We start from the raw sequence: 25164 nt of genomic DNA on the forward strand, positions 1-25164 counted from the left end.
CATACATACATACATACATACATACATACATACATACATACATACATACATACAGACACATACACACACACACACACATACATACATACATACATACATACATACATATGTTTATTGTAGTGGTTACTCGTTCAAGTGATCAAAGTGAACTCTTTTATGTACAAGGGAATTATTCCATTCTATCCTGATACGCTGTAAATAAGTAAATAAATTAATCGACCAACCGTCTCTCTCCGCTCTAATAAATACTAGGGGGAAAAATATTTCAAACTAAAAAATAAAAAGTGTGCACTTGAACACTGTTACCGAACCCCTCTGCAGCATTCGTGATTATCACAGGGCTGAAATACATTAAATATTAAAAAGGATTTCAATAAACGAATGCCGGTATTTTAATCTGATGTATTTAATGAATAGCATAGGATGAAACAAAACAAAATGTAAGTTGAGCTAACAGTGAATTGATATTTACATTAATTAAGCTTTCGGCTGTTTTGATCTGAAGGGTCCTGACCATGGTGTGTGATACTCAGAATTACAGGGTGTTCGAACTTCGTCCATCATCCGGTATTCTAAAAATCAGAAAATACAACGTCTCGGATACTGGATCTGTTTCCTTCCTCAGGTGAGAGACGAGATATCTACTCTGTTGGGTCCCTCAGAAAGGCTAACCTCAATCTCTCAGTCCAGCGATTGAGGTTAGCTCAACAGAGCAGCTGTCTCCTCACCCACCTGAGGACGGAAACACATCGAGTTTCCGAAACGTTGAGTTTTCTTGTTTCTAGAATACCGGACGATGGACAACGTCCGAAAATGCGGTAGTTCTGAGGACTTTGGGCTGTTGATTAAGTATGTAAATAAATAAAGAAAAAATTTAATTTAATTTAAATATTCTCATCTTTGTTTCTCGGCATACAATCAGGATGCAACTCAGCTGCGCTCCAACACATCTTGTGCAGCTGCAATCGCATGTCAGATGTTCCTCTTTCAGCTGTTATGACGACATTACTTTCACAAACTCTTGAATTCTGGGGGGGAGGGCACTAGACCATCCAACAAATAACAGTTATACTAAGAGGTACAGATAACGTGAAACTGACACTGCGTAGAAGTGACAAGTCTTTGACTCGAATTTGGGAGGTGTTCGGATCGAATATGAGCCGAACCCGGGTATGCTGAGGATTTCATGGTTTTCTTCCGTCCCCTCAAGGCGATTGTGGGGTTGATAAGTCGGCTACACCATGATATCTTCCTTCCAAGCTGTCTGCAAATCATTATTTATGAACAATCCAACCACAACTATGTACACACTAGGCGCTGACATCGCCGTAAAGCCACCAACATCACGTGAATGTGTAGTGTGCACTCACACGCACAGAAATGACAGGATGAATTTCCTTCGCAGGTAAACAAAGAGTAATTTGTATGAGGCCACTGAGGAAATAAGAAGTCTTCATCAAAATTGGGTACCCAAAAGTTTCTGTAATGTTACGTGACAGTAACAGAAAATCCGTTTTTCAACAAGCGTGCAGGTAGAGGAGGATCGCTTTCTTGGCCTCCCTGTCCACCTGACCTCAGTCCATTAGATCTTTTATAGTTATAGAACAGACTGACTACCGTAACCACGGCAATTAAAATCAGTTAAAAGAAAGCCTATGGAAAGTGAGGGGTGCAGGTATCCAAGATGGAGCGAAGCTGAAATACAGGTTGCATATATGCTGGGTTACAAATGGAAGTGATACGCCCAAAATAATTAATGCTCTCTTGTTCGTAAGTCACAATTTGTTTTGTTGTTTTACTGAATCATCTCATCCATTGCACACTGAAGTCTGAAATACTAATATTAAACTGCGAAATCATTGCATGTCAAAAGAACTGATATTTCAGCTCGCTGATATTATGCATGACCCTTCAGAATTTATCTCTGCACCGCCGAGGGCTCCACTTCAATATAACAGAGGGACAATAATTACTTAACTCCTCTCCCCCGCTCTCCAGATGATAGACGCTCATCTCCATTAAGATGACAAGTTCCTTTCTTTCCTGTTCTACACCCCCGTGTCCTTTGACTTGTAAATGAGAACCAGCGTTTCGCTTTCTATGTAAAGTAGGAAACAAGAGTAACCTTTCTCACTCTTGCTGACGATGATGATGTCTGAAAAGATGATGATTACAAAATGGCAGGATCGTCACAGCACGAGATGAAAATGGGCCCCGTCACACAATCAAAAGAAATATCTCTCAAGATCATAAGTCCGGAAACTCGATTTGCATTTTGCAGCTTTTGTCTCCACCCTCATCAGGACTTATTATTCAGATATATATATATATAGTTGATCTTGCCCGGTAATGGCAAACTCATTGAGTCCCAGTTACAACTGGCACCACTGTCAGTAACTAATTACGAAATCTCGTGTTGAACTTCATTAATTCCTCGAAAGAATCATTTCACGAAGCAAGCGCACAGTTAAATGATTATTTAAATTCAAATTAACATGGAATGGCACGTTGGTCGCCTTTGGGCGGTGTCAATTAGCACTGTTGTACAGGATATTTCATGAAAAATTGAGAGGTAGTGACTCATCTGTCAATTAAATTCTCATTTTCGGAATTGTAATAAGCATTAGTGTTTACAAACATGAACCATTTTACCCTATCCTGAAGCATTTAAATTCATTCCACGAATTCTAAATCTCGTTTGTCTAAAACCATTTTAATATTGTCTTCCTTTCTATTCCCAGTTGTCCCAGTAGTCTCTCACAGAGTTTCGTCAACAAGAGTATGTGTTTCTCGTTCCTTCCATCAGTGCTATATACTCCGTCAAGATTAAGACCGCGCTGAGATTTACATGTGAGGCACGCAGTAGCGTACTTGGTTGAGCCACTATGCTACAAGCCGGAAGGTTGCGGGTTCGATTCCCGATGTGGCGGTTTTCTTTTTTCAATTTATCTAAACGTTCCAGCCGCACTATATAACCCTGGAGTCGACTCAGCCTCTAACAGAAATGAGGACCAGGAATCTTCCTCGGGGTAAAGGGGGACCGGCGCGTAAGGCTGCCAACCTCACTACCATCTGTGAGCCGACTGTCTAGAAAATGTGGGAGCCTCAACGTCTCACAACCCTGTGGGCTTTCACGGTCTGCTACAGAAATAGTTTTGGCTATTTTCTTTTACCCCTCACATATGTTGGAAGCCTTGTGTTTAAGCACAGGGGGCAAATTGTTGCCGTTGGCCTTTGCTTACTGCTAGATGTATTGTACAGTACACATCTCACATGTTTAGGATTCACTTCACAAATCTGGTAATAATGCTACATATTTCGGGTACACTTAGAAGAATGTAGTAAATCAATATTACATAACTCATATTATTTGTTGTAATTACAGAATATGCAATGATCTATATAATGATCGAGAATGATATTCAGTGACCCCATTCCGAAACTTCGTGCACACGAACTCAATCTCAGATAATTATGTTGGTATAAACAAATCAATTCCGTCGCCTAGTTTCGGAGGTCGAAACACTAAGTAGAACAGTAACGACTTTCCCAATAAAACTTAATTTTATGTGATGACCATATGATAATAATAATAATGATCTTAATGTAAGTAAAGTAAAGCTATCCCTGTAACAGGGCGTGGAGGCCCATAGGGTTGTGAGATGTTGAGATTCCCACAATTTCCATACAATCGGCTCATAGATGGCGGTAAGGTTGTCAGCCCTACGCGCCGGCCGCCCTTTACCCCCAAAGAATATTCCTGGTACTCATTTCTGTTACAGGCTGAGTCGACCCCAGGGCCATAGTGCGGCCGGAAGGATTAGGTCAATTGAAAAAACTCCAATGACTTCATCGGGACTTGAACCCGCGACCTTCCGGCTTGTAGCATAGTGCCTCAACCAACTACGCTACCGCGTGCCCCAATAATACGTAATTATCTTACAAAGTAAAACATGAAAACCCCTGTTAATTCACACTATAACTGGATCCATGTTCTCAGTAAGACGGTAAAAACAATAATAACAATTGACTACGTAACGTTTCTGGCATTGTACCAACTTAAGATGTGTCCAAATATGTACTGTAATATTTAAATAATTATTAGACAGGACAAAGTGGTACTGACGAACTTAAAGAAGCAGAACCTAATTGTAATATAAAACACAACAGGATGCAGAATGTACGCGTGCTGTCAATGCATGGGCATTGCATTTGATTTTGATCGAGTACTTCTTGCACACATTCAAAGGCAATTCTCCCAGATCAATGAAACTGATTACGAGTACAGAACTAGACACGTGACGACTGCACTAGGACAAGGAAGTGAAGCTTACTGTGATGGTGACATTCCTGTACGTGACGACGAGGTGTGGAGGCACGTAGTCCATTCGGCAGCCGCGGAACAGCGGACGGTAGCGCCCCCCTTCTGGAAAGAGACATCGATTTTCCGTTAGAAATGTGAATTGCGTGTTGCAGACTCCATGACTGACATAAGGTAAAATTCCACACATTCTAAACTTCTATGCGGAACTAGGCGAAGATGAATGCTGGATTTTACGATATCGTCATTTCTGTGGCTAAGTTCCCCGGCGGTGGAGAACCGGGGGATACAGCCCACTTCTGGACGTGATGCTGAAAATAAGGTGCATTCCAAATTCAAGTAGCCTACGCAGGTCTTCAAAATGTAGCTTTTTAAAAGAATTTTAATGCCTTGTTATTTAAGGAGGTTTACTGCTTATACAAATCTATTTAAAGAGCTTGGATAGCGCAGTCGGTATAGCGCCTAGCTACGAGCTGGACGACAGAGGGGTCGGAGTTCGAGTAACGGTAGGGTCAAGGATTTTCTCTTCTCCACGTCGTCCAGACCGACTCTGGGGTTAACCCATCCGCCTATCTTATCCTCAGGGGTAAAAAGACAGGGGAATGAAGCTGACCTAGTGTCGAGGTCAAGAAAATGGGAATCTATATATTCACTCCCCCATACGCCTTCGTGGCGTAGTGCTTAATTAGTTAAGTACAGGGACAGCTTTACCTTTAACTTTTTACTTTACAAATCTATTTAAAGACGAAACAGCAACTGACATAAATAAACCAGCAGTGAAGTGATGGAACACAGTCACTGGACGATCTATTCACTCAGTGCTGACGCCAATATATCCATTTTCCCGCAGACTGCAATATGTCTTAGGCTACTACGGAATTGGCATTCAACTGAATTAGATAAAGAATATGGCATTTAAAGCACGGGGAGTCTGCGAACAAAGTTAGTGCTACAGTTCAATTCAGGTGACACTGCATAATAGACGTTGCAAAGAAACATGTCTTCGTCTGCAGGTTCGAAGAATAGGAGAAGAAAGAGGCAAGCATGAAAAAGTTGGAAGAGGAAGGCGGCATGTTCCTCCGAAACGTCGGTTGACTTTAAACGGACTATACGGCATTACATCCCAGAACATGTAACTCTTCATAACCTCCGCTGTGAGAACTTCATAATCCTGTATATATATTATTTTTCTTTGTTACCTCGCATGCGTCGTTGACGTTTATGCTTACAGCTTGTACAAGCTTACACGTACTTCACATTAACGTTAATATTACAACTGAATTTGCTAGAGAATAATCTAAAACTTACTTACTATATCACTTAAGAGGCTATTTTTCCCCGTCTATAATACAAGAAATTAATACCAACGATTCACATTTAATCCATACAACGATCTTCAGGCAACACTTTCACATGGAGTCTAATGCACTGCGCACTAACCAAACATCACTCTTTCAGTTACGTCGTTGATATTTTCTTCATGCTTTTTCGAAATGCGGCTGTTTCTGTATTCCGTTGCTTGTTTTCTTTATTATGTGTATCAAGTGTCCCTTTGCGTTCCTGTATATGGCCGAAATATATGAAGTGACAGGAGGTTGGAGAAAACTGCATAATGTGGAGCTTCATAACTTGTACTCTTATCCAAGTATAATTAGAACGATCAAGTCAAGGAGGATGAGGTTGGCAGGTCATGTAGCACGAATGGGGGAGACGAGGAATGCGTATAGGATATTGGTGGGAAAGCCAGAAGGAAAGAGACCACAGGGAAGACCAAGGCGTAGGTGGGTGGACAATATTAGAATGGATCTTAGATAGGATGGGATGGTATGGACTGGATAGATCTGGCTCAGGATAGGGACCAGTGGAGGGCTCTTGTGAACACGGTGATGAACCTTCTGGTTCCATAAAAAGCTGGGAAATTCTTGAGTAGCTGCAGAATTGGCGGGTCCTCCAGAAGGGCTCAGCTCCATGAGTAAGTAAGTATATGGCCGAAATGAGTATCATTCTGATAATGCATATATATTTTAAGAGTTCAATAATTTTAATAACATTTTATACATTTAACGATCATTGTATGGGATTAAATGTGAATCAGTGTTGTGAATTTGTTGCATTATAACGGGAAATAATAGACTATAAATGGCACCTCAATGCAACAGGATGTTCAAATATAATATTATGAAAGATATATATTATGAAGAAAACGTGTGATGAGAATCAGTTCAGAATGGACACCGTTAAAATCTGTTAATAACAAACTCCGTGGCCTGCAGTCCGCAAGCGAACTATACCGACCGAGCGACTGCCGCTTGTAGAAGAAGTTAGTGCCAAATTTTGCGGATAGAGGGTGTCACGTGGTTAGCGAAACGGATACCAACGGCCCTTAATCTCGGTTTTCACACTAAAAGATTATCTGTTCCCGTACTCGTTTAAATTTTCAGCACATCGCTGAACATTTCAAGTAAAATTTTGTGGGTCCTAGGCAAGTCTACATTTTATGATATGTAAAAATGAGGTTTGACGCGGAGATATTTTCCTCAATGCCGATTAAATTCATTTTGAAATTCTACTAGGGTTAAATCTCACCGACATGAATCAAAATTAAATTCGAGCCGAAGGAATTCAGTGTAGTCCCTATACAAAATTTTATCGAAATCTGCCCAGTTTATGTCGTACCATGTGCGGACGAAAGAACAGACCACCATGACATAACATACATAATCATAAATCATATCGTATTTTATATACATATATAATTACCCTACTGTAGATCTGAATATGCTACCTTGTTATGTAACTACAATTTCCTAGAAAAATATGTTTATAAAATGGTGCAGAATACATTACATTGCATAAGCCTTTATTTTCTATTTCAAGAAGAAGAAGGCGAGAGAATCTTGTAATTACTTCCGCGATGAAGGCTGTTTGTTTTTATAACATGAACTTGCCTCGTTATTGCTATGTATGAGTGTAATTTAATTATAACCGTCGTCGAGAAAACTGTCACTTTACACTTAAAACTTCATGTAATGTTCGCTGAATGTTTAATTTGTAAGTAGGATTCGCAGTCACAGGGTACTCACACGCATGACGGCCTACATACTAACAAATATACACATTCACAAAGAATATTATGTTTCTATTCAAGAGGTGCATTGTTCGAATCTCGGCTGGGACACCAACTATTCGGACTGAAATTCTCTCAGTCCCTCCAGTCAAATGTCACAACGGTCCCTCGAGGAGAGCCACACCCAACCGCTTTCATCCACATCAATACCAATCCATTATTCACAGCCCTATTGTTCGTCGCTACGGAGTCTAAGTTGACCGCCTCTGTTGTCTAGTGGTCAGACTTCCTGGCTACAGGTTCGGAGGTCCGGGTTCGATTCCCGCTACTACCAGATTTTTTGGAGAAGTAGTGGGTTTGGAAAGGGGTCCACTCAGCCTCGTGAGGATAACTGAGGAGCTATATCAAGGAAATATACTCCGGTCTATAAACCGGAAATTAACGGCCGTGGGGATTCGTTGCGCTGACCACGTGAAACCGTCTATCCGCTAAAGTTGGCGCTAATTTCGCCGACAGGAGGCGGTCGCTCGGTCGGTATAGTTCGCTTGCGGACTAAAACCACGGAGCATTTTATGGAGTCCGACTTACTAACGTCGTCTTTATATAACCTACACATAGACAGCAGAAACATAACAAATAACTTCATGCAGCACAGTCATTTGTAACACGCTGGTAGTTATCTAGCTGTTCAAGATATTACCCGCCTTTAATGGAACCCGGCCGGTCACGGTAGCCGAGCGGTCTAAGGCATGTACTGTCTTCGCTCGCTCGGAAGCCGGGATCGTGGGTTCGAATCCCACTCAGGGCATGGATGTTTAATTTTTGTGTGTATGTGTATGTGCGTTTTTCTGTGTTTGTGTGCAGGTAGAGATCATGAAATGAGCTGATCACCCGCCCAAGGAGTCCTGCCGAATGTCTTAAGATCTAGTAAACCGAAGTGAAACGGAGAGTTTCGTGGAGGTAGGCTAAGGCCCAAATTGGGGCTGTAGCGCCAAAGGAAAAAAATGGAATCCGAAGATGCATTCCCTTCATGGGATATGAAGTCCTTACGGCAGTGGTGCTTTACGTCCTCATGTTCCTGATTGTGAAACTGTGTAGCATCGTAAACGTGTACCGAAATTTCGTATTAACTTGCTATCTCCATCGTCAGGGCGGCAGTAGATTCCTACGAAATGTCGGTAACGAACCCAAAACATTGTGCGACGTCACCACCCAGAAGAGTACAATCTAAAATTATTACCAGGGCCCGGATTTTGATGACATGTCATCTTTTTTTCCTTGTATCCTATGCGATGCTCTTAAATATATAAATCTCGGATATGAGCTGCTGGTTAGAGAAATGTAAAGTTTATAGGTAATTTTTTTTCATTTTTTGACATTTTAAAGTTTAAGGTCATTTTTTCATTTTGGGGGTATTTTTTTTTTTTACTTTTAAGGGCATTTCTTGTCATTTTTGGCCATTTTAGGGAATTTTTCTTCATATGTTTTCTGAAATGTGAATAACATGGAAGCGAAGTGTTCTTTCTTTTCTCCTTTAGGTCATTTTTCTGGATTCTTTCGGTCATTTTATAGGTCATTTTTTAAATATTTTCAGGTCATAAAAATCCGGGCCCTGGTTATTACATTGTTCAGAAATCCCGCCACTGGACCTTATCTTGAGCTAGTTGAATAAACTCCAGGACACATACTTACATTATATTTTAAACAAATTTTAATATTTTCTTTCCACCTGCTCCTCTGCCTTCCAAGTGGTGGAGTCCTTTCGCGTTCCAAGATTTCTCAACTCTCACATGCGTGAACACGCCTCGTCTGTCTCTTCTTTGATTGAATCGCCTTTACATAATTTGGTGAAGAGTCCAAGTTTTTAAGCTCTTCCTTATATAGTTTCCCCCATCTTCCTGTTACGTGCTCACCCTTACATCCAGACAGACTCCAGAGAATCCTTTCCTCCTACATCTTTATTCAAGTTTCTTTCCTTACGGCAACACGAGTTTCATTTCTATATAAACAACTGGGGAATTTATAATTTTGCATGTTTTGTTGATTACATTTTTAAATAGGAGACAGGGAGCGTGAGCATGATGACAACAAGCATTCCTCCAATTAAATATGCTCTTAAAATTTTCATGCATACAAGTTTGATATTTTACCGCATTTTATTTGAGAACGACGATAACAGATCGAAACCTGATTCAGGAGGAAATTGAGAGGAGACTGAACTCGGGTAATGCTTGCTACCATTCAGTCCAGAACCTTTTGTCTTCTCGTCTGTTGTCCAAAAACATAAAAATTAGAATATACAAAAATATAATTTTGCCTGTGGATCTGTATGGCTGTGAAACTTGGTCTCTGACTTTAAGGGAGGAACATAGACTGAGGGTGTTTGAGAACACGGTGTTGAGGAGAATATTTGGACTGAAGAGAGATGAACTGATAGGAGGTTGAAGAAAACTGCATAATGAAGAGCTTCATAACTTGTACTCTTCTCTAAGTATAACTAGAATGATCAAGTCAAGGAGGATGAGGTGGGCAGGTCATGTAGCACGAATGGGGGAGACAAGGAATGCGTATAAGATATTAGTGGGAAAGCCAGAAGGAAAGAGACCACAGGGAAGACCAAGGCGTAGGTGGGTGGACAATATTAGAATGGATCTTAGAGAGATAGGATGGGATGGTACGGATTGGATAGATCTGGCTCAGGATAGGGACCAGTGGAGGGCTCTTGTGAACACGGTAACGAACCTTCGGGTACCATAAAATGCTGGGAAATTCTTGAGTAGCTGCAGAATTGGCGGCTCCTCCAGAAGGACTCAGCTCCATGAGTAAGTAAGTAAGTAAGTACCGCATTTTATATTCATTTAAATTTGGCGAATCCTATGCAATATCCACTGAAATAGTTGATTTATTTTTTTACTTGACACCACATCGTGTATCACAAAAATGTTATACAGAAAGCACAAATTTCATATTTACAATTCAGTAATCGACGACTGTCATATTGGTATTTTTTTATTACAGAAGAAAGTCATCCCACGGGGAAACTCACAGCTTTTAAACTGTGTCTTCAAGAGAAAAGAAAATTGAATATTCTTAACTGAATGCTTTCAATTTTGTTTCCGCCGCAGTAATCAACACGCTCCCCATTTTGGTGCCCCTGAAATCAAACAGTCACAAAACACAAACATATGTCCATGTTATACTGTTTTTGAAGAACACAAGGAAGCGGTCAGTTACTGTCATGGAGCTAAGAAACTTTCGCCAAATGCTATTAGGCAGAATGATTAAACCGACGGGAATCAAATAGGTTTGTTATTAGCATGCAGGGGGGATGAAAAACGAATAGATCTATAAAATTTCGGGCACTCGGTAGCGTAGTTGGTTGAGGCACTATGCTACAAGCCGGAAGGTCGCGGGTTTGAGTCCCGATGGAGTGTATTTCTTTCATTTGATCTAATCATTCCAGCCGCACTATGGCCCTGGGGTTTACCCAGCCTCTAACAGAAATGAGTACCAGGAATTAATTACATAATTTTCCTGGGGAGTAAAGCGCGGCCGACGCGTAAGGCTGACAACCTTACCGCCATCTGTGAGCCGACTGTCTAGATAATGTGGGACCCTCAACGTCTCACGAATCTATGGGCCTCCATGGCCTGTTACTGGGTTAGCCTCATATTTTTGCATACAAAATTTATTAAGAGAATTCGAAAAGAAGATATCATCCGAAAAAACTATGGGTAAATGCGAGGATAATGTTAAACTTGGTATGAAAACAGCTTCTTCTGCCGAAATCTTGAGATCACGACAAAGGAACTTCCGGTTCCATAAAGAGCGACGAATATAAGGACAATCTGAGAGAATAACTCTGCAATATGGAATGAGTTATACACGTATTAATGTCCACCGTTAGTTCCATCCCCGTGACAAACATCATCCATGTCCTCAGGCCGCCAGAACCCTGAAGACTGCGATATGGATGTTCGTCTTCATCTGGCGGCCTGTGACGGTACTTGCGCTCTGCTTTAAGGAGATTTTATGTTTTCCGTTTTTAAAATAATTACGCTATTCCATGAAGTCGCGGCTTGCACTGTCGGACGAGCAGAAAAGTTAATTTAATTTCTGCTGCTAACTGCATCCAAATGTGGCTTAAGCCAAAGTTTTAAGCACGCACCAACAGACAGCTATGTTCAGAATCAAAATGGAAAAGTTAAACAGAGGGGGAACCTCTCGGTAAAAGGTGCCGAGTCCTTCAGCTGACCAACAAATTTGTTGCCTTCTATTGAACCCGAAGTTTCATGGCCGTCTTCACAAAAGCCTGGCAATGAAATTCAATGAAGTCCATAAGTTCTCATGTTACTTCTTCAAAATCCATTTTAATATCAACCTCGCATCTATTCCTAAGTCTATCAAGTTGCCTCTTCTCTTCACGTACCGACTGAAGCTTTGTATGGACTTCATTTCCTCATGTGCAGACCTATGCTAAAGCTCGCCCACTTCAGCCTCCTCCATGCGATCACCAGGTCACCGTCCTGTCCATGCACATAATATCGAATTTAATCATTCCACTCCACACAATCCGAGCTACGAGAGCGTCGTTAAATGAACTACACTGTAATAAATAAATTCACTTGATCACCTTAATAAATATTTGGTGAAGGATCGAAATAAATTATGAAGCTTTTCATTATTGGGGTTTCCCCATTCAACCAATACCTCCCCGCTTCTGGGTCCAAATATTCTCTTCAGCATTCGGTTCAGAAACATCATCCATTTTTCCATTAGCGTGAGAAACCATGTTCTACTTTCAAATCGAGTATTTTCTTTACTATTCTTAGTGGGACGAGACTGAGTCTACTTGGTACTGCGGCCACTACTGACCTACTGTACCAGCCCCACATGATAGATGGTGGTGATAGGGGAGCAACTGGTGGAATAAGATTGGCAGGGGAAACCAAAATACCGCAGTGCCACTTTGTCCACCATAAATCCCACATGACCTGACCTGCGTTAGAACCCGGGCCGCCGCGATATGAAACGGGTGACTAACCGCCTGAGCTATGGGGCGGCCTCACTTTCTAATTATAGCACGCAAACTGTGTCAATGTCTGATGTGAGGGAACATTAGTGTCTGAATTTTGTGTGCTAACGGCTGTTTGAAAAGTATGCACTTTTATTGTGGCATGTCAACCACGCAAATTTATGTGGTGTGTTGAGGAAAACTTGACATGCAACCGTGTTCCAAGTGTGATGGGTGACATCAAAACCTACACAGTCCAGACCGGTCCAGACCTTCTCAACTCTAAAATGAACGGGGCTAGACACGAGTGCTTTCAGCGCTTGCTGCATTAGTGTGGGCCGTGGGCTAAAACGGAAATCGATAAACTTCAGCGACATTCAAATAAAGAGTGTGGATACTCGACTGGGGCAATGAATGCGATCCAGGCTGCACTGACAGTCGCGCTTGTATCAGATGCAGGCCTATTTAGTCGCTTATTTACCTATTCGTTGAACCGATCATTTGCCCAATCGTTTATTCGGTTATTTGCTTATCTGAGTACTTAAAGACTTTTACGGGCTAGAGGAACGAGGTTCATTTCCTTGATGGGTCATTCCATGTGAAATCATCCAGAAACGTCGCACACCATTTTTAAAAAAATTCAAAATGTGTATACTTATTTGTACTTATTTTCGCACCTCAAGAAAAATGTTTAAAAACTTGTGATCCGCTCGGTTCTCCCGGTACACCCGTTTTTATAATGCGAAAAAAACGTCTTTTCGCCTGAAATGGAGGTTTGCGTTATCTCCCATATCTCGATAACTAGTGAAGCTAGAGACTTCAATAAGAAACCAATTTGTTCCTCATGATATGGACTATAAATCATATTATTATTAGGTTTCACTCAACTCACTTCTTCTAGGTCTAATTAAGCTCGAAACATACCTATCGATTTTGAGAAAAAAGCTATTTTTCACCTTCAAAAACCAATGGGAAGGGGAAAGTATCAGATCTGTGGTTTCTACCCTTTGTTTTCTCCCACATGAAGAATATAATCACATAGTTTTGAACACCATACCTAGTTTCCAGAATTTTCCAGGAGTTTTCAAACTTTGCTCTGGGCCCCAAATCGGCCATTTTTAACATCTCATATCTCCGGTGGAGAAGCTTCGAAAAATTTGAAATTCATAGCAAATAATGCTCTATTCTAGAGTAACTTGGAGTTAAAATTACAACTTTGATATTCAAGTAATAGCGAAGTTGTGGGCACTTTAAATTTTACAGATTTTGCAGAAAATTGTTCGTTTCTCGTTCAAGACGAGATTCAAAGTTTCCACTGGGTAAATCAACAGGCTACACTTCACTTTTGTGTATTACTACAAGGCGGACACTATAAGAAAATGCCCAAGCTTGTGTATAATCAGTGGTCATGTAAAGCACGATAGAGCCACAGTTTGTGTTCCAAAAATTTCTTATCGCCGATGTAAAAGGAAATGTGCCTTCAGTCAGGAAAGTTATTTATTTCAGAGAAGGCGCTGGAAGCCAATATAAAAACAAAAAGAATCTTTTCAATTTATGTCATCACTATGAAGACTTCGGACTTGAAGCAGAATGGAACTTCTTTGCCACCTCGCACGGGAAGAATGCCTGTGACGGCATTGGCAGCACCACGAAGAGGCAAGCAGCGAAAGCCAGTCTTCAAAGAACTCATTTTAATCAAATCGTGTGCCCGCTAGAACTGTAAATATTCTGCACAGAAAATATCCCAGGAATAGTTTACTTTTTTGTGCCAAAAGAGGAAGTTGCAAGAAATGAAATCATTCTAAAAAGGATGTTCCAAAAGTGCAAAACTGTGCTCCACACAAGAGAAAAACACCGGGTCGTCCATCTGGAGGAAAACACGGTCAGGTGTTATAAAACATCCAAGTCCGATGATTTCGAAGAATTCGTGATAGTGGACACTTACGGAACTACGTGTACTTTCAAACAAACTGGAAAATATTCATCGGAGTACACAACGGACTAATACCATTGGATGCAGGTAAGCCAATTGTTGAGGTATTGGTTTTTTTTGGTAAAATCCAAAGTGCCAACAACTTCGCTAATAGTTGAATATAAAAGTTGTAATTTTAACTTCAAGTTGCTCTAGCATAGTGCACTATTTGCTATGAATTTCAAATTTTTCGAAGCTTCTCCACCGGAGATATGAGATGATAAAATTTACGGCCGATTTTGGGCCCAGAGCAAAGTTTGGAAGCTCCTGGAAAATTTTAGAAAATAGNCGGACTAATACCATTGGATGCAGGTAAGCCAATTGTTGAGGTATTGGTTTTTTTTGGTAAAATCCAAAGTGCCAACAACTTCGCTAATAGTTGAATATAAAAGTTGTAATTTTAACTTCAAGTTGCTCTAGCATAGTGCACTATTTGCTATGAATTTCAAATTTTTCGAAGCTTCTCCACCGGAGATATGAGATGATAAAATTTACGGCCGATTTTGGGCCCAGAGCAAAGTTTGGAAGCTCCTGGAAAATTTTAGAAAATAGGTATGGTGTTCAAAACTATGTGATTATATTCTTCATGTAGGAGAAAACAAAGGGTAGAAACCACAGATCTGATACTTTCCCCCTCCCATTGGTTTTTGAAGGTGAAAAATAGCGTTTCTTTTTTCAAAATCGATAAGTAAGTTTCAAGCTTAATTACACCTACAGAAAGTGAGTTAAGTAAAATCTTGTAATAATAAGATTTATAGTCAATATCATGAGGAACAAATTGGTTTCTTATTGGAGTCTCTAGCTTCAATAGTTATCGAGACATGGGAGATAACGCAAACCTCCATTTCAGGCGAAAAGATTTGTTTTCGCATTATAAAAACGGGTGTACCGGGAGAACCGAGCGGATCACAATTTTTTAAAAAAAATTTGAGGTGTGAAAATATGTAGAAATAAGTGTACAAATTTTGAATTTTTTTAAAAATGGTGAGCGACCTTTCGGATGATTTCACATGGAATGACCCTGAAGAGACAGGGAATTTGTCAACTCATCATTTTATTCACACTGCCCTTGGAGCCTCCAGAGCCTCATACTGAATGGATACCAAGGCTGTTTCCCAAGAGAAACTGGCCAGAGCGTCAAGCTGCCTCCTCTCTTAAAATTTGCCCAGATACTGAGAATGTGAGGAATTCTATCTCCACTCCCATACTGGTCTTCACTGCGATTCCATCTACTTATTTATACTGTAGCGTGTTGACCCGTTACTAGGTAACGACCGCGAAACGTATTCCCACGGCAACGATTTCACGAGCAATAACAGAGGAACTGTTGGAAACGGTGTTTTCTACGGGGTCCCTGACAAGGGCTTCTACAATGAAGACACTAGCTGAGTGAGAGAGTTGTAAGGGAGTCTGTGAAGAGAAGTTTTAGTCGGTGCAGTTGAGAGCATGTAAGTGAGTACCGAATCTAAAGAATTTCCAGTGTTAGAAGCAGTTACCAGGAAACGACAGGTGAAGACACAAAAACCGGAAGAAACTTAGTGTGAGCTTTAGTGATTTGCAAAGTGTGGAGATCAGCGACGACGCCATAATTAAGTGCTGTCACGAGTCGCGTGTTGAAGTGGTCAATAAATAAAAGTCTTCAGTCAAAAACACCGTCTATAGTAACACTCATGAATGTGACAATATATATTTACTTACTACCTCTATAATTATTTATTTATCACACATAATTAACATCTGATCATTTACCTTTGTAGGGTTTCGTCGTTTTACTCAGTCCTTTCAGACAAATGCAAAGATACTGGTAGTACTTCGATTAGACCATGATGGATTCCGTCGAAACCCTTTCCAATCCATCATTCATCAGCCACCGTACCATTCCATGCTATAAAGTCCAGCTACTGACAACATCGTGCACTAATCCATACAAGAGTCTGCTTTCTTATTTATCTGTTGATTTGTATACTTGATCGTCATTGATATTCTTAATCTTTATTTATTTATTTATTTACGTAATTATCTTTCCTAGCTTCACTCCCCCTTACGCCTTCATAGCGTAGCGTTTAATTCGTTGTGCACAGGGACAACTTTACTTTTAGCTTATTTATGTCGTCGTTTTTATGTTGTGACATGACGCCTGAAAGTCGGAATATAGCCATCTGCTAAGCAACGCTTAGATAAGCACACTTCCGTGGCAACGAGGAAAATGCTGTTGCTGGACAACGGTTTGGTAAACACGCATTCCCGTGGCAACGGATGCGCAAATTACAGCCGGGTAACAAGTTGCTAAACACAAGATTCCCGCGACAACCGACAGAATTACAGGGCACAATTAACTGTTCGAAGTGGTGTCTTCTATAAGGGCCGCCTAGCAGTTATCCAGAGAGTAGAGGTCCCGAATTCGAGAGACTAGAGACCAGTCCGAGATTCAGACAACAGTGACAGATTCCTCACAGAGAGTCGTGAGAAAACGCCTTTCAAGGCAGTTCAAGGTGTGAGCAGGAATTCTTCGTTGGTTATTCGTCACAGTGGAAGGCAACACGCTGCTGGGCCAGCAAGGAATGGAGCGGGTCCTAGACAATAATTGGCTGTAAGCTGTCAGAACTGAATGCAATTGTAAAGAAGTGCCAATAAGCCCAATCGTCAAATCCAGAACCCATTAGTATTCATCACGCTACCACTAATACATGATAATATTCTCATTTCTAAAAATCGTTTTATTTATATTTAGTGATGTATTATGGAGAGGGCTTTAAAACAATGGCGACTGTGTACATATGGGCACGTGTTCCTCTGGAGTGTCCGAACTCACCTTCCTGATTCTGGCAGAGGGGGCCGACCCAGTTGCCTCCAATACACTTGATCTTACAAAGCCGCTTCTCCCCGAGCGGGCCGATCTGCCCCGAGAACTTGACCTCCGTGACCTCCGTTCTGTAGTCGGAGCGGTGACGGTCCGCCACAGTTCGGGGCAACCCGGAGCCGTTGAGCGCCATGTCAGGAGGCGGACACCCGGAGCCAGACCAGTCCGCTGAAACCATACACAACTGAATGTAGATGAGGTCTGAGGTTCTGGGGTATAATGGCACTTAGTCCGGTGAAAGTCAACAGACGTTTCGGAGGAACATGTTTCATGCCGGAGTCTTTTTTGGCTTATTTCTCAGCCTTGCAGATGGAGGCGACATGTTCCTCCGAAACTTCAGCTGACTTTCAGTGGACTACATGGCGTTATATCGCAGAAGGTATAACTCTTTACTGAACCCAGGTTCGCTCCAGACCTGTTTTTCTTTAACATCGCTATTGGTCATTTAAAATATGTTATTTAAAATGCTAAATTGCCCCTCTGCATCTGAAAAAATGGCATACTTTGAAAGTACCGTTCAATTTTATAAAACGCAATACGGTGAGTTTTCTTAATCCAACATACAACTAGTGTTCATCCGTTCCAGCATATAAAATTTTGCTTGATTTTAACCTCTCCTTGCTTTTATTCCTTCCTAGCTACCTCGGATCATTTGTCTTCACTACTTCTCTACACCCGTTCTCTCCACCTCTCTCGATATGCACCAGTTTGTCAAGCATATTAAAAGTCATTAAATTTTCTTACATACACGTATAGCCGTGCTTCCTCCGTTCCCTCGGCCAAGCTCCGAACGTCCGGTCACGTGATTGAAAATTCTCATTCCTGCCTCGTCGATTCTGAGACTTTTCGCTTTCCTCATCTCCCACATTCAGGGGGTACGTGTTTCCAAGGTTCAATGCGACGTTTTTATTCTTGTCTTCTATCCTACGTACAATCTTCTACAACAGGTTTCGACCTCACACGGCCATCCTCAGGCATAGTTACTCTACTAAAATTGTTGCACTATCACTTCAATTAAGTCGCGTGTGGAACGCGGTATTACTTTCAAAATCCATAAAATGTTGGTGCCTGCTGACTGCCAGCAGAGCACATTGCCAGATGTGTGTGTGTGTGATATCTTTAATAACTGTATTGTATTAATATTTTTGGCAGGAGTGTATTATACAGTGTCCCAGGAGGAAAGGTCAATATTCTGTGAGTTCATAGTGTCGGTCATTCTAAGCAAGAGAGTGTATATGTATATTCATGTGTCCTATTCCGAAAGGTTTCCGAGGTAGAGATATTTCACTGTACATTTCCAAAATTGCTGATAAGAAAGAGATATTACATAATGTTTCTTGTACCGGTATAAATTGTTCAAGCGACAAATCTGGTGCAGTTCACTTAGTACAAAATTCCACCATCTCGGAAACCTTCCGGAAGAGAACACATGTACACATATACGTACTACTTTTTGCTTAGAATGACCGACACTGTGACCTCCAAGAATATTGACCATTCCTCCAGGACGCTCTGTATATTAAGAGTTAGTGTTCTATTGTTTTATATACCTTAAGTGTACTTATATTTTTTTCGGTGGTGTGTTGGTGTAGCTGGGTGTTGAACCAACAAAACAAAACACTCACAATCACTAAGCGCACAGAATAACTCAATAAGAAGCGACATCAGCACATCAACGGAAAAGAAACCTAAATACACGTAAGATATAAAACGCAAAAATAACACTTAATATATAAGACATTCCTGACAACAATATTAGCACACAGTTCGCAATGCGTGCTGCTAGCAATCAACAGGAATAAGCACTTTATGGATTTATACTGAAAATAACAACGCGCGCCACACATGACTAAATCAAAGTGGCCGTGCAACAGTTTTACTTAGAGAACTACGCCTGAAAATTGCCGTGTGAGGCAGAAACCTGTTGTACAGCAGTACATGTAAGACAGGCAAGAATAGAAACGTTACATTTGGACGGTGGAAACGTTTATCCACTGAATATTAAGAGTAATGCAACAGGATGCTGTGTAGTACAACTACTAACCTCTCATTCGTCGCCTTGTTTCTTAATGTCTTTATCTTTACATTCCGTGGAGTAGAGAAAACAAAGATACGTTTGAAACATTATTAGTACAACATAGGAAATGCAAAAGAGAATAGCTTTCCTTTAATTTCTATTTGCATTTTGCTCAGTTTAATCATGAATATACAGCCCTTACTCTCTCAGGAACTAAATGCATTAATAATCTAAAAAATCATGAAAATTCAAAATTGGAAGCGTTAAGAACTCAGGAGCCGTACACCGATTAGGCTTCTTTACTATGTCAGACGGCATTCAGAGACTTCAGGGTGCCAGATTTCTGACTTTGGTTAGTGAACTTTCATGAGCAAAAGTTTACTTTAATATCAGTCCACTTCTAGGTAGCTCAAGGGCCCAAGTGTCGCGGTTATCATGAAGCTGAATACAATTTCTCAAAATCTCAATATTTATTTTAATTTAAAGAAAATTACCTGACCAAAACTTCCACATTATAAGAACCGTCATATCTTATAATTTCATTTACGTCAGGTACTTTCCTAAAACTGAAAATTGCTCCTTACATTATCCACTTGTGCCAAATTTATGTCCAAAGCGTGCTGATTTTAACAGAGAACATACATTTTTTAGGACCATACACCTGAATTTTTAATCTAGTATCGCTCTCGTGAAGTCATAAATGTCTGCATATCCGCCGAACTGGTATTTCTTTAGGCCTTACTGCAAAGCTTCATAAACTGCAGCCGTTCAGTAGAGCTTATGTATCCCCAGACACGGCTACACTCAGTGGCGTCTTCCTCGGTCCTAGACAAATAAAGGCAGCGATGACTGCAATCCAGCTGCCTTGTCCGAAACAATGGCCATGTCCAACACGAAATCAATAATTAGATCTCTCGTACGATATATCAGCACCTTCACATTGAAGTGACTTGCTTCAGTTCAGGAAAATTCATACTCTTCTTTCAGCACGCACTGCTAGCGAGACCAACGGAGTAAAAAATGTTGAATTTCAGAACTTTCACTAAATGATTCGTAAGGTGTTAATTTGTTAAGCATCACGCCGCGAGGACGTATGGTGTATCTCCACCATTCTCAACCTCGGCAATAGATGACGTCGTCAGCTTCACGTCCCGGACGCTTTAACCCCGGTGCCCATTTGAATTGGAGGTTGTTGGGCTCCAGAACCGATCTAGACGCCATAGAGTAGAGAAAGTCTCTTGTCTCTGCTGGGAATCGAACCACGGCCGTCAAGCCCATAGTCTGTTGCTATAAAGATTCCGCTTTCCCGGCTCATTTCTGAGAAATGAAGATGGAGGTAACATGTTTATCCGAAACTTAGGTTGATTCCAGCGGACTATAAAGCGTTGTTATCTCAACTCTAATCAGAGATCGTTCCAGAAAGACATTTACTTACTTACTTATGGAGCTGAGCCCTTCTTGAGGAGAAGCCAAATCTGCAGCTGCTCAAGAATTTCCCAGCATTTTATGGAACCCGAAGGTTCATTACCGTGTGCACAAGAGCCCTCAACTGGTCCCTATCCTCAGCCAGATAAATCCAATCCATAGCATCACATTCTATCTCTCTAAGATTCATTTTAATATTGTTCACCCACCTACGCCTTGGCCTTCCCTGTTAGTCTCTTTCCTTCTGGCTTTCCCACCAATATCCTGTATTCATTCGTCTCCCCCATTCGTGCTACATGCCTTGTCCGTTTCATCCTCCTTGGCTTGATCATTCTAATTATACTTGGAGAAGAGTACACGTTATGAAGCTCTCTAGAAAGACATAGAAGAACAGATTCCTGGATGAGAGAAGACGGAACAGGCTACATGGGCCTAAGTTCAGGAAGCACAAAGACAGGACAAGAAAACAAATGTAACAACCAACGCTGTTCCTCTCAACCCTCGCGCTGCCCACTGCATCGGTGTGACATCTCGAGATTAATGAAGAGTGCTTAGCATTTACGAGATGTCGGCTCATTTCGCTGAAAATGAGTACAAATGACCTCAGTTTCTCACAGAATTGACGTACTATATCAAAATGGCAGATGCCTTCTCTTCGTCGCATGTTGTATAAACTTAAGTACAAGCGCTGGCAAGGCAGTCCCTCCCTGACGTTTCGTCACCACATTAATCTCCTTATATAAATTCGAGAGAACGAAGCAGCTCCGACGTTTTCCTTCCCATCCGTCAATAGTTCTACGTCACACTCAGCGCACATCTTATCACAGAAATTTTTCCGCCTGTCAACAGGTCATTCATCATCCTTAAGCGAATAAAATAGTGTTGGCACAATATATTTTGGCTTTAAGGAGTTGTCGCAGGGACAATACATTGCCATTCTTCAAATAATACAAACAGCAGTAGGTGACGTTCTTAAAGCAGATATTCCACTTCGTCAGAACTGCTCGGGCGTATAGAGTGAGAGGCCAACGCGTAGAAGATTTATATTTGCATGTTTATCCGTTTATCCGCTTAACTTCGGAAGCAGCTGACAGGTCTTCGTTAAATCTCTTATGCACATTATGGTACCTGAGGCGCTCTGCTCCCACACCTAATTTCATTCTTTACTGACACTAACTCGGTGAAAGGGCGAAATAACGCCAGTCGTGTCCAATGCAGAAACAGGAAGTTTCGTGGCAACATGCTTCCAAAACGTGAGCAATTTTCGTTGATGCCGTTTTCCAGGGAAACCAAATAAGAATATAGCGTCACAGAATAATCGCTATTTGCTCTTCTACTGGGGAACAGTAAGTGAGGAATAGATGCTAAGATTCATTACAGAACTGATTTAATACCTAACTCCGTGGAACTGAGTCCTTCTTGAGAAGCCACCAGTCGCTCAGCTGCTTAAGGATTTCACAATATGTTATGGAACGCGAAAGATTCATGGCTATGTTCACAAGGGCCTGCCCCTGGTCCGTATCTTGAACTAAATAAATAAAGTCCCTACAACACCGTCCTGTTTAAGATCCATTTTAATATTGTCGTGTGTCACAGTGACTAAATACTGATTGGTAATTGGATTTATTAACAACCTACAGATCGTACAATTAATTACAGTATTACATTATTGTTGCTTTACACAATTTACAATTACTCCACACTAATCTCTTCACTCTATCTGCACTAGTCTTCGTGGATTTATCACACAAGAACTATAACAGTCTCAATGAACTACACACTCCAAATATTACACATAAATAAAAATTTCCGATCACACGTTAACTCTTCACAGGCCGACTTCTAATCATTTTGTATTCCTAGTTCCAATTTTCTCTGAACTCACAGCTCACGGCTCTCGTTATATAGCTGCAGAACGGACATGGACCTAAAGTAAACACATATCACGTGATCGCTAACCAATCAGCCTATTGGCGCGTCTGTCGGATCTACAGAAAATACAGCTTCCTCTACTGTGTGTTGGAGCGTGTTTACAGAACTGTTGCCCGGCAACGCGTTGATCAAATTCGTCACAATATTATCTTCCCATTTATGTTTTGGTCTTCCTAGTGCCCTCTTTCCTTCCGGCTTTTCCATCAAAACCTTATATACATTCATCTATCACCATGCGCGTTACATGTTCTGTCCACCTCATCCCCCTTTATTTGAACATTTCAACTATATTTCGCGAAGAGTACAAATTATGAAACTCCTCATTATGCAATTTTCTGCAACTTTCTATTAATTCTCACATTACAGAAGAGAACCAAATAAACGGATGCTACACGTGACAAATTTACTCCCTTGAACAAATAAGTCTGGATGACTGGCTACAGAATGTACAACCGATGTTTGATTCCGGACAATTATATCGACTTTCCTATTCTCTTCGCATCGTTCATACTGGCTATGATGCCTCCTCAGAGTCCTAAGCAGTACGTCCAAGGACGTCTTTCCGAGGAGAAAGCTGCAGGAAACCCACTGATTTTACAAATGCGTTAAGATTTACCTCCATCTTTTTCATATATCTACCTTCATAACACATGCCTGCATTAGAATAGTGTTACTCTTCCTTGTTTCGTCAAACTGGAAGCTGACTTCCCTGGCCTGATAAAACAGGTCACTCGAGCTCAAAACAAATCACTCACACTTGCGTCAGGGCAGCTTCAACACCGCTCTTCCTCCAGATGGGAAATGCGAGTCAGCAACTGTAAGTAGACATTTCCAGAGCTACTTCCGCTGCTTAATTTTGTTTCCCTTTACAAAAGACGCTCTTAATGCAAGGCGACGTGACAGAAGCAATGTGAAGGATATAATTAATGAATGTAATAATTGAGTTCCTGATATTTCATTAGTAACTGGAATAGACGTGACAGTTTATTGGACTGAAACTCGCTCCGAAAGCAGCAGCTCTCGTGTTCTTTTCGCATCAAGTCAGAAAGCGACGCTGTTATTCGGTTCCCCAAACCATATTCCACAATACGTATGCAAGGTGATGTCTCTAGCACACTGAAATTGGAGTACAAACACACAAACTGCCTGTCGAGTTCCCTTATTCAGGCAGTATTTCTGAACGCGTTAGCCCAGAGGTAACGCCTCTAGCAGCTGGGTAGTGCTGCCCCCTGAACCAGGCCGGGTAGCAGCTATCATTACTGGGGGATTTCTACGTGTTCTCGTAATCTAGAAGATGAACCAATTCTGCCACAACACTCCAGCCTCAAAATTCAAAATAATGGTATCTACCTCATTCAGATACAGCTGGTCTTCGAGAACAAAGTCTTAAGGAGATACCTGCATCTAAAAAGGGTATCTAACAGAATAATGCAGAAAATTAGATGTTAAAGAGAACCATATTTTATGTTCTGCATCAAATACTACTGCCGGGATAGCTCAGTCTATATTATGACTGGCTATGGGCTGGACGACAAAGGTGTCATAGTTCGAGTCCCGGCGGGGCGAGAATTTTCACTTATCTATGTCGTCCAGAGCGGTTCTGGGGCCTACCCAACCTCCTATCCCATGGGTACAGGGGGCGTTTTCCCAGGGGATAAAGCGGCCGGGCGTGAAATTGACCACTCACTATACGAGCCAGGCTGCGGGAGTTCATAAGGAGCAACAGCTCAGTTACACGGGAAAGAATAAGGGCAAGGAGCATTTTCTGGCAATCCTGAATGGCTGCAATGGCTGATGGCAACTGTTTCTTGGGGCAAAATTTTTAAAAATAATTTTAAGAAGTGTATATACCTGGCTTCTCTCTCACAAGGTCGACTGAATCGTAACATTTCGGAGCGCGACCGCTGATTGGTACCTAAACCTGACGTTTCTATGACGGAATTACTGAAATTTTAAGATACGTAACTTTGAATTACTATCAAATTAACTTTCCAATAATTCGGTCATACGAACGCCAAATCATACGTAAGAATCAGTGGTCTCTCAGGAAAATGCTACAATGAAACAAACCTTCTGAGAAATACAGCATGGGTATACTGTTATGAGACGGCTTTGCCTGATATACATATATATGTAATGATGTTATGTGATAAACACAGAGATATTAAGAAACATGTATTGATTAGATATTAGTAATTTCTTTGAATCGATTGCATAATTATATGAATGTACATGGATATGCCTTGACCACTGTAACCACACAGCAGGATATAGGATGTGGATGGGGAAAACACATTGTATGAGTAAAGTGGAAGTCTAACCACATTAACTTCCTACATTGGAGAACTAGCAGCGGATGTAGAGATGAGTAATGTTACTGAAGGATGGAATTTGGAATTCATGTCACAAGTTGATGATTTGTCTATTTTATAACGCATGATTACTACGAAGCAATCGCTTGTTAGTTTAGAAAATGAGGAAATTGATAAAGATAAGGATTATCCAATTGCAAGCTTTGTTGCAATGTGTTTGAGTAGAATTTAAGGTATTTAAGGG

The 25164-nt window shown here is 41.0% G+C and overlaps 1 protein-coding gene across 1 annotated transcript in view; it reads right to left on the reverse strand.

The window, feature by feature from the left end:
* The window catches only part of LOC111863172 (locomotion-related protein Hikaru genki), a 133979-nt gene extending 115823 nt beyond the window's left edge, over window positions 1-18156 (reverse strand). The window contains exons 1-3 of the mRNA XM_023849227.2: window positions 17983-18156; window positions 17187-17402; window positions 4335-4426 (exon numbers count right to left, since the gene is read on the reverse strand). Coding sequence (XP_023704995.2) covers window positions 4335-4426; window positions 17187-17367 — 273 coding nt within the window. The 5' untranslated portion in view covers window positions 17368-17402; window positions 17983-18156. The remainder of the gene's footprint in view (window positions 1-4334; window positions 4427-17186; window positions 17403-17982) is intronic.
* Window positions 18157-25164: the final 7008 nt, after the last annotated feature.

This window comes from Cryptotermes secundus, unplaced genomic scaffold (genome assembly GCF_002891405.2).
Source record: "Cryptotermes secundus unplaced genomic scaffold, Csec_1.0 scaffold301, whole genome shotgun sequence".
NCBI lineage: Eukaryota > Metazoa > Arthropoda > Insecta > Blattodea > Kalotermitidae > Cryptotermes > Cryptotermes secundus.